Source organism: Ptychodera flava, chromosome 13 (assembly GCF_041260155.1).
Source record: "Ptychodera flava strain L36383 chromosome 13, AS_Pfla_20210202, whole genome shotgun sequence".
NCBI lineage: Eukaryota > Metazoa > Hemichordata > Enteropneusta > Ptychoderidae > Ptychodera > Ptychodera flava.
The window spans coordinates 1,832,225-1,848,221 of record NC_091940.1 but is presented as its reverse complement, the minus strand read 5'-3'; the positions used below and the strand labels follow the sequence as shown (position 1 = coordinate 1,848,221).

The following is a 15,997-nucleotide window of genomic DNA, read 5'->3' as shown; positions in this document are numbered from 1 at the left end:
AAGCTGAAATGTGCAGCGGTTTGTGTGTTTTTGATGTTGACGGACATACTCTACGTATGTACGTACATACATACGTACATACATACATACATACATACATACATACATACATACATACATACATACATACATACACACATACATACAGATGCCATCGACTTCAGCTTATACGATAAACTCACATTGGTATAACCAAATGTGAGCTAATAACACATGATAGCAAGAGCAAGATCACGATTTGCTACCTGCCCTTGGCCTGGTGGTTCTGACAGTAATATTGATGATCATCGCCGTTGGCTCTGATATCTTCATGGACAAGTAACAAATCATGATCTTGGCCTTGCTGTTCATGCAATATCATTGAACCAATGACTATGACTTACCAAAGAGCATATATCCAACCACCAACCACAGATCAATGGGAAAATACCAATCTCTACAACAACTAGGAGAAAAACTTTAATGACAACATAGCAGAGACCAAGTATTCTTTTACATCTTTTGAACTTTGACATGGATGATACCAACTGAGGCATTGAAGTTAAGGGATTAATAATTGGATATCACATGGTATTTGAAACAAAACAACATCATTATTGCATCCAACAAGACCATATCATTATTGCATCAAACATGACAACATCATTATTTATTGCATCCAACATGACTCAGGCATATAAAAAGCAGCTGGCAGCCAGCAAAAACAACCAGCTGTCAGCTAAAATTTGATGGCTGTGAAAATTTAGTTTCAGTAAAAAATTAGGACATTTTGCACAAACTTAATGCGTACATACACTACTTGTAACCACCTGTACTTTTTGTCACATGTAACCAAAACATTATTATTGCATCAAACATGACCAAATCACAAATGCATCCAACAACACCACATCATTATAGCAACACAATATTCATAAAACTGTATAAGGTTCACCCAAATTTTGAGTTATAAATTCTTCACCATTTTCACATTTTTAAAGCTCATTTGCATAATTTTGGCAATGCACACTTCATTTGAACAAAATCCCATCTATAGCCCAGGATGCATCCACATTCCAAATACCAAGCTAAAAAGTGCAGCAGTTCGCGAGTTTTTGATGTTGACGGACATACTATACGTACATACATACATACACATATACATACAAGATGACACCGACTTCAGCTTATATGATAACCTCACATTGGTATACCAAATGTGAGCTAAAAAGGAAAGCACATGAGCTTACATTTTCAGATTAAACCGACATTACTTCACCATCCAATTATCCAAAATTAGTTCCAATCCTGTTTATAAACATAATCCTATAGGGATGCATGCTATGTCCATATGAATAACTAAATGTAGCCATCCACATATACTTTTAAATCTACATTCTTCACTGCTGACCAGTGTGTTTGAAAGGATACATGAAAGATGACTAGAGTCAAAGCTAACATGACATAGCCACACATTGCAGTCAGCAAACCTTCAAACTGGGTCAAGTGCAAATAGTCTTCCAAAGCCATGACAACGATGGCAAATCTACCGATGTGATACGGACAGAATGCTACAAAGGGTACAAAGAGATAACACAGTATCAGTGAGCTAATAACATTATGTGTAATTTTATAAGCCTGTATCAATTGATTTGATCTTGTTCAATCTCTACTAAACTACTATGATCACTAATTGTATTAAAAACTTACTCAATTTTGCAGCTTGTATTAACAATATCAAATTATGAGAGAGAAAACGCTCAATCATAAAAAAACATTTTTATTCAAGTAAACCAAACTGCAAAATTCAGGTGCAACTCTCCACCTGGAGAATGTTTCAAAAATCATGTATTTACACCAGAAGGCGACACTGTGCCACAAAGATAGTAACGAAAACATATCAACCTCAACAGTTTTTATTGTATTTATTTGAGTTACTTGTTAATTTTCAAATGCTTTTTTCCAGGATGTATCAATTTTACACATTTATGTTTTATTTCAATTCACTATAATCACACAAACGCATTGTGTTCTTTTCCTTGCCTAGTTTCATCTTTCTCACCTCCAAAATGTTGTGTCAACTGTTTGTAGTGTAAGGAATTTAGGAATTGTAGACTTACCAAATACTAAGATAAACAATGTATTAAGGGAAACAACCCAGAAAACATGTTCCAAGAACACCAATGAACCATCTAATCCAAGCATTCTTTCCCAGGTTAGTTCTTCTGCAGCTCTGTCCCATTCCAATGCATTCCAATTTACATCTTCTACAGGTTAATAGTCATCAAACATTGTGTCAATTTTGGCTTTGCTTAGAAATATAAATAGAATACAGATTCTACAACACTGTGTTTCTAGCTTATCTTCCTCTAACAATAATATTCAATGTGTCAAAGAAACTGCACCTTGGGAGGAACAACTTAACCTTGACAGTGACCTGACATACCTTGTGCTCCATTATTGGCATCTGCAGCTGCTGCATTATTAGCAGCAGCAGCAGCGTCATCTTGGTTTTCTATATTGCCTTCACCAACCTGTACAGCAGCATCTGCAGCTACCTGATTACCGTCTTCATTTAATGCTGGCTGCAAGGGTTGAATATAAACAACAGAATTAGATATCTTTCATTTTATGTATAATATTTTATCATAGTCGGCCATTTTCTGTCATATTCTATCAGAACAAAATGGCTGCCTGGTAAACATATGGCATTATATTGCTGAAAATATTAGACATGCACATGTACGGTATATCATTGTGTGTTGTCCTTGTGGCAAATTTGAGAGAAAACAATCATTACATTTCTGTGTTATGGCATGAGACACAATTGGAACAAAATGGCCACCTGGATGCCATAATTGGTTGTACTTTGAAATAATGCTATGTGCATATGTAAGTCATAGTGTATTGTCTTTGTGCCACTTTTGAAAGAAATTACTTAGGCATGTCTGAGTATTGGCACTGGTTATGAAAAAAATGGAAACAAAATGGCCACCTGGCAGCCATATTGGATCATATTGGAACACAAACTGACCAGCATATGTATGCTATAGTGTATTATCCTTGGGACAAGTTAGAAAGAAGTTGACCAGGGCATGTTATGTGTGATATCTGTGTGGATAGGCGGATGGATGCATGGATGGACAGAGGGAGGCTCAATCAAAAAGGCCCCAAGACAATTAACAATGTTGACTATGTTTTGTTACATTTTGCAAGTAACCAGGTATTCTGTTCAAAACTATTAACAAGAAAAGTATATTTTTATTTGTGAGAAATCGTGTTGATGAGAATTTGTAATAATAACACTTTCATGGCATTATTCTACTATTGTACTCTGACTGATTAATTGACCTGTATGTACCAACAAGAGATCTGAGATTTTCTGAGAAATTGCGTGTAACTCCTCCTTACTGTTATTTCAATAAGTCTTACAGTCAGAGAGGTTTTTCGGTATGTGCTCCTCTGCTGTGGAACACGTTGCCTTCAGAAATTTGCTGTGCCAGAAATGGTACATATTTTAAATGTTGATTGAAGACCCATCTTTTTACAAAATTTTCCTCATGCCAGCTAAGGAATAAGAGTAACAGCTGAAGACATTATAATTTGTGACAAAATGGCCACCTTTTGGTCATATAGCACCCCGTCATGTGAAAGTTACTAATTGTGATTGCATCAGGATTGAGTGTAATCAGTTAAGACATGTTTGAGAAAGAGTACCACTGATGAAAACTACAAAAATTTGCACTTTGCAACTGCTACACTTATTCATAGGATAGCTGTACTTGATCTAACAAACATCACGCAAATTCACAGATTACATACTGTATCCCTTCCCCTTACTCCTACTATCTTTCCTCATATGCGCTTAAATGATTACTTGAGGTTACAAGTGCATGAGATGAATTGTCAGGTAATTAATTTGTATGTAAACATGTCTTATAAAAAATTGTTTGCATAAACAGGATGTCATATGAAAGGAAAGTTTTGCATGTGTGTATTTATGACTGATATGATTTTGACATCACTCTAACAAACTGGAACCATGCTAACTTCTTGTACAATATCACCTTATATGAGATTTCTGCCTTTGATAAGTGATCACACAGGCAGACAACCTACATTTGTCTAAGACATTGTATTTGCTGCAAATTCTGTTTAACACTCTACACTTCACTTTTCTCACAAATGCTACTTTTCCCACTAATGCTACAATACCATATTGTGTTATATGTTACTTTAATCTTTGGAGAGGGCAACAAAACAATGCTGTCAATTGTTACATGCTTGATAGACACTTATTTCCTTCGGCAATAATAATGAAACACCATTGAATCCTTAACTGTTATTGGAAGGGGCAGACTCAGCCATCAACTTCAGCCAAGACTTGTCCAAGTATTCTGTTTATTTTTAAGCAATTCATACCTTCAAGGGCTGTAAAATACAGATTGATAATTTTTCACACTGACTTAAAACAATGACAATGGTTTATAAAATGATCTGGAATCGCGACTACAAACAATACCTCTGCCACAAAGACAGCCACACTGTGGCCTATTTTGACTTCAGTCAAGCACCCTCAACAAAACAACAAAGGCATTAGTGTTATCTTAGCAGAGAAAATTCCAGTGATATTACAGGCAGACAGCCATCAAACCCTGTGAGGTCTTACCTCTTCAACTGCAGGTTGTTGCTGTTGTTGTTGTTGATTCAGTATATCATTAGCAGCAATATCATCAACAGCAACTGGATCATCAATTTGTTCCTGATTATCATCTAGCCAGTTAGGACCTCCACCATGTAAGATCTGTTCTCTCAACCACACCAGACTGATAAATGCACACAATGTGCATGTCACTACAAAGCAACCCTGGAAACAGTCTGATAGAAGATTTTCCCTGTGACAAAAACATATCGGTAAATCTTTAGTACTGTAATTTTATTGATATTACTACAATCTGTTTTTGCTGCCACTCACACACACATACGTAATTCAGTTTGGTATATTTCTTGGATAACACAAAATATAAGGTTGTACGGAACCCATATGACCAATGTAAACACTGTATCCAAGATACGATGGTGATTGATGAAAAGTTAAAACATGTCTGTCATAATCTATATTGTATGATTTAAATGTTGCAGCTATGATGATGAGGTGCGCAAATACATTGTAAACAAGGAACTCGCACGGGGGCAGTTCCGACAATGGTTTCCCTTTACTGTAACAATAAAACCAGAAGTTTCTTCCTGCTTGCTCATTGACATTGGATCAGAGAGCAAAGAATACCTATAGCTGTCAATAGTATTACTGATTCACTGCTGCGAGATTTGAACGATGATATAACCATATTTGGTGGTATCTTTTTTTATGATACAACACAGTATTTTATGTGAAATAAATGGCATTTTACAGAGGTCATTACCAGCTATCATGTGTTTCTGCATCACATCAGCATAAGAGCCATTTGTGCTGTATCAGACATTTAACTTTGTCCTATCTGATGCAGCTAGAACAATACCAAGTCTGGTATGACAGATGGCAATTGACAGTGATGGGAAATAACCAATTCATCAAAACAGTTAACCCATTTTTCATGAAAGGGGAAGAATAATTTACCACCATGGATATTTATATTGTAACAGTCACATCAACAGGCTTTAGTTATACGGCTGTGTACATCATTACAACTGCAGTGACATTACATATAAGCACTTCATCCATGTTCTGTTTGTTACCTTATAACAGATAGAAAGACCATACCTCTAAAATATAGTTGCACAGGATGGATAATTCAAAGTACAATAACATGTTGTTTCAATAATTATTGAAGCCAAATGTTCTTGAGTTTCAAGTTCCACCTTGATCTAGTATTCAAATCATGTGGTTGCCACTTTGTTTGTTCATTCTGAAAGTCAGTATGTCAGCAGGTGATGCACATGTGTAGGGTTTGATAGTGTGGTTGGAAAGCTCCCTACAACATACAAAAATATTTGTTACCCATCAAAAGAGGATACAATTTCTTCCTGCTAAGATTGAACTTATATAGGGTGACTTACGTTGACAACATATCAATTGGTAAAGTTAAGAGAGAACTCAGAGAGCCAGTGAAAAGACATCTGTAGATTCGACCTGCAAAATCAAACGAATTAAACATTAAATATATGTACTCTGGTGATGAGACCACATGTAATGTTACAAGTCATCGCGGCTAACCAACTTCAGTCCTATAGATTTGTCAAAGTCTTCATCTCAAATGCAACTTTCTGTATCATTGTATTAAACAACTACATGTACATGTGAAACATTTCAAATAGCATGTACGCATACTATGTGGCTGATGATAATTCATTCCTTATGGCCATAATTCATTGAAAATGTACAAGTAGGAATTAAACCATGATTTTGTCATGGAAAAATTCATCTTGCATTTTGAAGACACTTAAGGATTTTGTTTTCCTATTACAAAAGTTAGATTTTTCACATTTCTTTTTTCCTTTGAGGGATCAGCACATTATTTTCACACACATTTCATGTACAACTAGTAATGTTTCTTGTACACAATTCCATTCACTTATCAAACTATTATTTACATATCCACTGGAATAAAAAATAAATCTTTAACAGTCATAAAGTTCACTGAATAAAATGATACTTACAGGCAGTCAATGGTACTACACCCAACCATGCAAAAGTTACAAGAGTGTAATGAAACCAATATTTGACTGCTGTTGCCATATTTCTGGCCAATCCGCTGACGATGTCTTTGATTGGAAGCCTTGATGGCATGTCTGGCGAGTAAACTGTAGAATAGAATGTAACACTAAAATGTGAGAATGTAACAATAGGAGATGTACAATTGAATATCAATGTATGTATAGCTTGCTATGCTACTTACTCTCACCTGCAACCCAGGCTACCAAATCTACCTTGCTTGCTCACTTTCAATAATCACTTGCTAAAAATGAAATGATGTGTCTAATTCAACTTTTCTAATCCATTTAATTTCAAAATAGAAACATCTGGGAATTTGGGTAACCATTCACAATTCTCTGCCAGTCTGAGCCATTTGGCATTATAAAGCAAAAGCTTAGTGATGTGTAGTAAGCTAATGTTTTTGTCACGTGGATAGTATTAATGTACCGCAATACTTCATATATTTAAACATGGATACTTCATTTTTTTTATCTTTCTGCACGCAAAGGGACACAGTTCATTTTCTGGTACTTTTGACTCTGTGATCCTCCCAGCCTCCTGCTGCCTAACAGAACAGTAAAATTTGTGACATCGCATTACTGCCATGTTTCAGTTCTTAGCTACGACATTCAGTGTGTCTACTTCATACATGCATTTTTAATGTTTAAAGCAATTATTTTTCCATATTTGAAGACTTCAGATGGTGACCACGCTGTCTTTGAATTCTGACTGGTGACTTCAAAGAATTTCACTACTACCTTGTTATTTTACTGAACACCAACCATTTAATCATGAAACCTTTGTTGTTTTTACACAAAACAAACGTATAAACACACTCTTAATTGATTCTTTTCCCCTGAATGTATGTTATTTTACAAAATTTCATGAATGAATTCAAGCTGTAACAAAATTACTGTTTCTTTACCCAGGGATCACACAAGCTGTTTGATTTTGAAGAGACAAAGAATAATCGGTTTGGGTGAAATCTGCGATGTGAAAGCTGTGAAATCATCATTGTTTTTCCAATCTCTTTGACAAAGTTTGTCTATCAATGAACTTTTAGTCATCCAATTCATGAGATCAGTACAATAATCTATCAAATCTTGTCAGTATGTTTGTTGTTCATGTTTGACATGGTGTTGCCTTTGGCACTAGAGGTATATTCATACTTACTCGGAGTAAATGAAAATTTGTGTTTGCACAATTCACAATACTCTTTTTTGCTGTGCTTTAGCCATTGTAAGAGGCTGTGGAAAAAAACCATAAAAACTGTCACTGTCTCTTCATTATAGATATCTCAATAGACACGGACACAACAGATTGTGAAATTTGCTATTCTCTACATTTGTGGTAAAGTGAACAGAGTCACCTGAAATGTTCTCCATGCATATGTGCTGTTTTCAATTTATTACATTTTGACAACAATGTAGGATGACTGTATAGTACAGTAAAAGATTTATGAGTTTGATTTTGCAGATAACATGCCACAGTTTATTCTAAGTTGTCTCACGTGAGATGTCTGTGATTGAAAACATGTTGACAACAACTAGACATACAGTGTATGCAATGCACACAACCAATAGAACAACCATCAATATGTTTTGAGAAGAAAACAGTCAACATTACGAAGGTTGTGGAAGAGGCTTAGTACCAATTCTACAATATGTAAATAACTTTAGCAGTTTTGCATCTTGAATCTTAATATTTTTCTTCAAACTCCTGAAACATTCTTTTTATATACTTTGAGTTGCTCTTATTATCCAAATCTGGGAATTTACTATCTGTAAAATTATAAAGATGACATTTTAATTATATAATACATGTATCATGTAAAAATAAGAGTCATTTTGCTGCATGTATACTTTCGGACTCAACATTCATTTTTTTCTGTTACTCTTGACACTAAACTATGCAAGACTGAGACGCATGTGTAGAGCGCTTTAAAGAAGTTTTTAATAATAATAATAATAATGATAATAATAATAATAAGACAAAATTATTTGTAGCCTTCATAGAGGTGCCTAAGAAATTGTAGTTCCAATACCAATGTTGTAGTTCAGAACAAACACTTACCAATCTTGATGAATAAACTTAATACTGCCAGTACATATACATGGGTGAAATAGAGGTCGGTCTGAACTCCCTTCAGACCGACAAACCCTGCATATGTCACCTGAAATGGCAAAAGAAACAATTTACCATAATGTACTTCTGCTATCTTCCAGTATTGTGTTAAGTTTCAGGTGATTTTTTTGCAATTGTGTTTTAGTGCTACTTATTGTATTTTGAATTTTGTAAATGACAATGAAGAAATAACAGCATGAAGGCAAAATAGTTAAACACACACTCATGATTGCACTTTATCTTTTATTTTCTGTGAAATAGAAATCACATCTCCGGAGGAATTACCCAAAATCAAAACACCTTTTACACAAACTGTTCAGCTCACTTGAAGTTCTGTACAATATATTGCAACCTAGTACGTGATGTAATCATCATGAAAAAACTGATCTTTCATTACAATCATGACAGAAATAGGACTGTATTGTTTTGAAAGACAACATAACTACACAAGTCATTCCTTTATTATGCATAAGGGAGGATCTGGGCTAACTTATAGAAAACAACCAGTTACAACAACGTGTTGCCAACTGACTGCATTGACTGATCAATTTTGAAAGTAATGGAATGGTTATAAAACGTATTATAAGAAGGTGCTGACTGTTTGTTACAGGGCTGGCATTAAAGGCAAGGGGTCGTCATAACTGCACCTGTGTGACTTTTTTGTTTACAAACAATGTATTTCATGCACACTGTTGAGATGTATCATGTCAATATAGCTGCAACAATTAAATTTTATATCCTATATGATGATAATTATGATTAAATTTTCGTCAATCACCAAAATACATTACATTGATCATATGGGTCGTATTGGTCCAATACGATCTTAGAACGCAGTTCTGTAATCCCCCTTTAAATTATGTCAACTGCTCCGACAAAATATATCAAGTCGGATATAGTCGAAGTGGCAACCACAATAGATGGTTTTAAACATGATGAATTTAGAAGAAAGACCAAAAACAGTGACTGAGTGTGAACTACATGTAAGTAAACAACAAGGGGCATAAAGAGAGGTTACAAGGAATTACAGTCAACTCACTTTTTCCAACCCGCCGAGAACCAACTCGCCCTATTCCAACTTGCCCGATACCAACCCGCCCGATTCCAACTGGCCCGATACCAACTCGCCCGATGCCAACTTGCCCATTATTTTGAGATGGGGTGTATGTTGTAGATTCCATATACGCCACTAACCCAATGGCCCAAGGCCAGCTATTTTCATATCATGCCTGGCCAGTAACTCGTGAAAGACGGTCCTGATGTTTCTAAAGACGTGAGCCAGTGTTACTGACACTGTAGCTCTGCATGGCAGGGCTGTGTGTTACCTTCGTTATACGCCTTCCCATGTGGTGGGAGGCCGTACAACGCCGGTAACAGTGACACACAGCCCTGTCATGCAGAGCTAGTATAACTGCAGTAACTATCCCTATGCGTAAAGAAGCCGAACGAAATTTATTCTTTTAAGAGATTTGCGAAACGTAAAATTCGCAAATAAAAACTTTTCCGTGTTGGCACATATTTCAAGCCGCACCTGTGGTTCTCAATGTTAGAAATATTTGTTGTTAGAAATAAAACGTTTTATACGTACCAGGTACTCATAAAATTGCAAAATAATATCGGGCTAGTTAATTGGCATCGGGCGAGTTGGAATCGGGCGAGTTGGTATCGGGCGAGCTGGAATCGGGCGAGTTGGTTCTGGGCGGGTTGGAGAAAGTGTGTGTTGACTGGTACCCGTTACAAGTACCCACAAAGTGAAGATACATGAATGAATACTGAACAAGAATAATGTCCATCCGTATTTTCATACAGTAACACACGATCATTCACTCCCTTGAAATGTTGTATGTCATGACAGGGTCACTGATATGTAGTATAAATGTACAGATATGATACGATAGCAACTATACAGTCATTTACTTAGTAGTTGGTCCTGCGATTTAAATTCCAGTGATTTTTTTCGCAATATGTCATATGGTTTGTAGATCCCACAACGAATTTGATAGCTATGTTGGTTTGTAAATGAACTGTTTTTCCTCGATAATCGGCCTGGACGTAAAGCAGAGCTACATTACAGCCTATCCGTGTTTGGAGGAGAAACCCAACAAATAAGTCTGTGGGAAAGCACAGTCAGAAAGCACTGCAGCTGCATCGAACTTTGAGTATTATGAAGGGCTCCATCTTTCGATTTACATGTAGTCCAAGAACCACCGATACATATTGATCGGAAGATCACACTGCTTCTCTGAACAGAATGCTCAGTTGTCTGTATGAACTATTTAGAACGGATTATTGCAAAAGATAGTCAGCGAGGAAAGAAACCTGACAGCAATAATCTTGTTTAAGAAATAAGATCTCGTAGTTTCGTTAAAAACATACTAGTCCAGTCAAAATAGGGTTAGACCCACCACAAATTGCAACAGAATTTTTTCTTCAGAATGCATTTCAGAGAGGTACCCAGAACAACATATTAAAAGTTTACTCGAATCCACCTTGGGGAAATATGACTAATTTGCATAAATCAAATATGGCGGCCAACCATCCGACAAAATAACATAATTGGCCATATATCACATGTTAAACAAGCTATTCCAGTGATTTCAAAGTCTGACACTAGTTATTTGGCCCAGGGAATCATTTTGGAGGTATAATGTTTCATATAGGCTCTTCATTAATTTGCATAATTCCAATATGGCGGCCAACATTCCTACAAAAGACATTTCCGGTCATATACCACGTATTAAACAAGCTATTTCAGTGATTTTAAACTTTTAATATTTTTCTTGGGTATGAAGAAACACTTTAAGTGGTTCAATTTTTACAAAGAACCTTTGATAATTTGCATAAATTAAATATGGCTGCCATATTAATGCCCCATAGCTTAATAGCTTATAATATAAATAAGGGTTTGGTATAGTATTTAGCACTAGGAAACTATCAAGAAGAAACTGTTAAGTCCTTCGACATTCATTTTTAGCTCATATGTGGTATTGATATAAATACCAAAAAGAGCTTATATGGTGAGTCAATGGCATCTGTATGTCTGTATGTATGTATGTATGTGCGGATGTATGTCCGTCACACGCAAGGCTCCCATACCGCCAAAGCTACCATCTCAGTATTTGGTGTACAGGTAGATGCAGGGGTTGAGTTGTGACGTTGTTTCAGTGTCAAAAATATGCAAACGAGGTAAGAAAAGGGGGAAATCCTGCAAATGTGCAGGAGTGGTGGCAATAACTGAAACAGCGCACACATCTGAGTAGAGGTTTTTGACCTTCAACCTATTGTATGCAGGGTACCTATTATGTGCGGGAGTGGTGGCATTAACTGAAACAGCTTATTAGTCATTCCTCTGTGATTGTTAATGAACTGTGACATATTAACAGACCTGCTCAAACCAGGCCTGTGCTCAAACCATGGATGTCTATTTTTGTACATCCATGGTTGAAAGATTCTCTTCTATGCATGTGCTAAAGTTGACCTCCAGTACCTAAAGTTTCAGACGTTATTTTCTTTTGTCATTCTTGTTTTTCTGGTTTAAATATTCCTTGTTGTTTTTCTGGTTGTGCAGAAATCATTGTCAAACACATCAAGTTTTCCTGCACTGAACAGATAGAAACAACACTTATTGTTGATCTTTGATATGTACCAATTCTGATCAAAATTGAGTGACACTGTATAATTGCAGTATTTTTAAAATTTAATTTTTCTGTTAATTTGTTAATTTGTGTTATTTTGTCGGATGGCTGGCAGCCATATTTGATTTATGCAAATTAGACATATTTCCCCAAGGTGGATTCAAGTAAACTTTTAATATGTTGTTCAGGGTACCTCTCTGAAATGCATTCGACTGTTAATGATTGTTAGTCTTCTGAATAATATATTCTCTTTCTGAATATAACATTGGATTCATCTGTGTAAGGCATTTTCGTAATTTGTATGGGTGTTTAACACTGTACAGTGTCTAAACATGTAATCTGTAATGTTTACTGGTAAAACAAAGACGTGTTCAAAATCTTTTGTTTTTAATTTAGACTGAACCCCCTTCTTATGGATGGGTGCATCTTTATAAGATCCCCTAGATGACAGGCAAGAAGTCATCACACATAACAGCAAAAATACAATAAACACAACAAAGCTAAAATACAGAAAAAATGATATGACCAAAATAAAAAATGCCATAATACACACAAATTGAAACTTAGCACTATTGCAAACAATGTCAGATTCATAAAAACTTTATGAACACACAGACTCAAAAAAATCTGAAAACTGCATGCTTTAGCAAAGGCTTATAATTAATCCCAAAACAGAATCAACTATTACACAACCATTTCTTCAATCTTCAAACGATCTTTATTAATAAAACCGACGTTTCGGCAATACACAGATTGCCTTCCTCAGGGTAAAAACTAATAGATAAAAGCGGATAAAATAGAACGTGTCAAAGGAAGGTGGAACGACTACAGGAAAGTAAAATCATGATGACAAATCCTCACAAAGACTAAAAAAAGGCGATAAAAATACAGTACTCAGAATAAAAACACTGGAATGATGTAAAATACAGGAATAAAAATGAGAATGTGAAAATCGACATAGGTAAAATGGAGAAGGGACTCTACTACCTAGATCGTGTGAGGTCTGGATGGAAAAGGAAATGTCATTGTCAAGGGAACCCTTATGTACATGTTGAAGAGACGGAGCACAAGACCCCCTAACTGGAGAACAGAGAGCGGGGGGGGGGGGGGGGGGGGGGGTCTTGTTGCTCCGTCTCTTCAACATGTACATAAGGGTTCCCTTGACAATGACATTTCATTTTCCATCCAGACCTCACACGATCTAGGTTAGTAGAGTCCCTTCTCCATTTTACCTATGTCGATTTTCACATTCTCATTTTTATTCCTGTATTTTACATCATTCCAGTGTTTTTATTCTGAGTACTGTATTTTTATCGCCTTTTTTAGTCTTTGTGAGGATTTGTCATCATGATTTTACTTTCCTATAGTCGTTCCACCTCCTTGACACGTTCTATTTTATCCGCTTATATCTATTAGTTTTTACCCTGAGGAAGGCAATCTGTGTATTGCCGAAACGTCGGTTTTATTAATAAAGATCGTTGAAGATTGAAGAAATTGGTTGAGTAAGCCTTTCATTCTCCACACTGTGTCAAGACTTTGCTGTACTCCCGCTTCTTCCTGATGACTTCAATAGTTGCAGTTGGACTGACTCTATTTCTTGGAATTCTATATATTACACAATACAAACAAGTACATCTTGAGTCATTTTCCAAGTGTCATTTTTCCAGATGTACATGTTTGTATCGTGTAACAGTGGATTCTGTGGGGCTGATGAGTTGTTTGAATTAATTTTAAGCCTTTCCTAAGCATGCAATTTCCAATTTTTCGTGAGTTTACGTGTTGATCAAGTTTTTAAGAGTCTGAAATTTTTTGCATCAGAATTTTATTGCAAAACAAAATAGTTGTTTTGTTATAAAGCATTTAAAAAAACAATGTGAAAATTTTAGAAAATTTGACCCAGCCAGACTAGAGTTATATTCTTAGCAAATCTTGAAATTCGGATAAAAGGGAAGCAGAAAATCGGGTGATTTGCATAAATTTGCATAAATTACCCCTTCTATATCATGCAACTTACGACTGCTTGCCAAGCTAAAAGGTAATCCTAACCAATTTTTAATCTTGGGTTAACAAATTAATCAAATTGGATGAATATTTGCAAAAAAAAAAGTGAGCAAAATACGCTGCATTGGGTGCAATGCCCTTAACAGTTTTTTCTTGATATTCCGGTTGCTAAAAACTCTACAGAACCTTATTTATATAAGAAGCTATTTGGTCATTAATTTGGCAGCCATATTTAATTTCTGAAACTTATCAAAGTGTCTTTTAAAAACATTGAACCGCAAAAGGTGTTTCTTCATGCTCAAAGAAATATATTTAAACTTCAAAATGGCTGAAATAGATTTTCAATACATGATATATGACAGAAAATGTCTTTTGTAGGTATATTGGCCGCTCTATTGGATTTGTGCAAATTAACGAAGTGCCAAGGCAAATCATTGCACCTCAAAAATCATTTGTCCATGCCTAAAAAATATACTTTTGACTTTGAAATCACAGAAATAGCTTGTTTAAACCTTTGACTGCTTTAATTATTTACACAAAAATTTTAATGCAATATTTTACCAATTTCTGTGAACTTTGTCTGAACGATTTTTCATAAATTTTGACCAAATGGACATCATTTTCCGGCAGCTACAGTTTTTTATCAAAATTTGGCAAAAAGCAGAAAAATTGACCGTGGTACATTTTATAAAGTTGACAAAAATAGACTTTGGCGCCCAAAGGGTTAATACATGGTATATGACAGAAAATGTCTTTTGTATGGATGTTGGCAACCCTATTGGATTTAGGCAAATTAACGAAATACGTAAGTATGCAAATCATTGCATCTCGAACGTTGTTTGTCCATACCAAAGAAATACTTTTAACTTTGAAATCACAGAAATGGCTTGTTAACCCTTTGACTGCTGTAATTTTTTACACCAAAATTTTAATGCGATATTTTACCAATTTCTGCGAACTTTTCTGTACGTTTCTTTCATAAATTTTGACCAAATGGATATCATTTTCCATCAGCTACATTTTTTATCAAACTTTTGGCAAAAAGCAGAAAAATTGACTGTGGTACATTTTATAAAGTTGACAAAAATAAACCGTGACGCCCAAAGGGTTAATACGTGGTATATGACAGAAAATGTCTTTTGTAGGTATGTTGGCCACCATATTGGATTTATGCAAATTAACAAATTACCTATGCAAATCATTGCATCTCGAAAAACGTTTGTCCATGCCTAAGAAATGTACTTTTAACTTTAAAATTACTGAAAGAGCTTGTTTAATATGTCGTATATGACCGAAAATGTCTTTTGTAGGAATGTTGGCCGCCATATTGGAATTATGCAAATTAATGAAATGCCTATATGAAACATTATACCTCCAAATGATTCTCTGAGCCAAATAACTAGTGTCAGACTTCGAAATCACTGAAATAGCTTGTTTAATATGTGATATATGGCCAATTATGCTATTTTGTCGGATGGCTGGCAGCCATATTTGATTTATGCAAATTAGTCATATTTCCCCAAGGTGGATTCGAGTAAACTTTTAATATGTTGTTCTAGGTACC

The 15,997-nt window shown here is 35.4% G+C and overlaps 1 protein-coding gene across 1 annotated transcript in view; it reads right to left on the bottom strand.

Annotated features, from left to right (window-relative positions):
* The window catches only part of LOC139148644 (E3 ubiquitin-protein ligase MARCHF6-like), a 47,030-nt gene that overhangs the window by 30,860 nt on the left and 173 nt on the right, over positions 1–15,997 (bottom strand). Inside the window, exons 2-10 of the mRNA XM_070720142.1 lie at positions 8,747–8,846; positions 7,847–7,920; positions 6,637–6,780; positions 6,037–6,109; positions 4,649–4,874; positions 2,426–2,564; positions 2,100–2,246; positions 1,411–1,550; positions 384–527 (exon numbers count right to left, since the gene is read on the bottom strand). Of these exons, the coding sequence (XP_070576243.1) occupies positions 384–527; positions 1,411–1,550; positions 2,100–2,246; positions 2,426–2,564; positions 4,649–4,874; positions 6,037–6,109; positions 6,637–6,780; positions 7,847–7,920; positions 8,747–8,846 (1,187 nt within the window). The remainder of the gene's footprint in view (positions 1–383; positions 528–1,410; positions 1,551–2,099; positions 2,247–2,425; positions 2,565–4,648; positions 4,875–6,036; positions 6,110–6,636; positions 6,781–7,846; positions 7,921–8,746; positions 8,847–15,997) is intronic.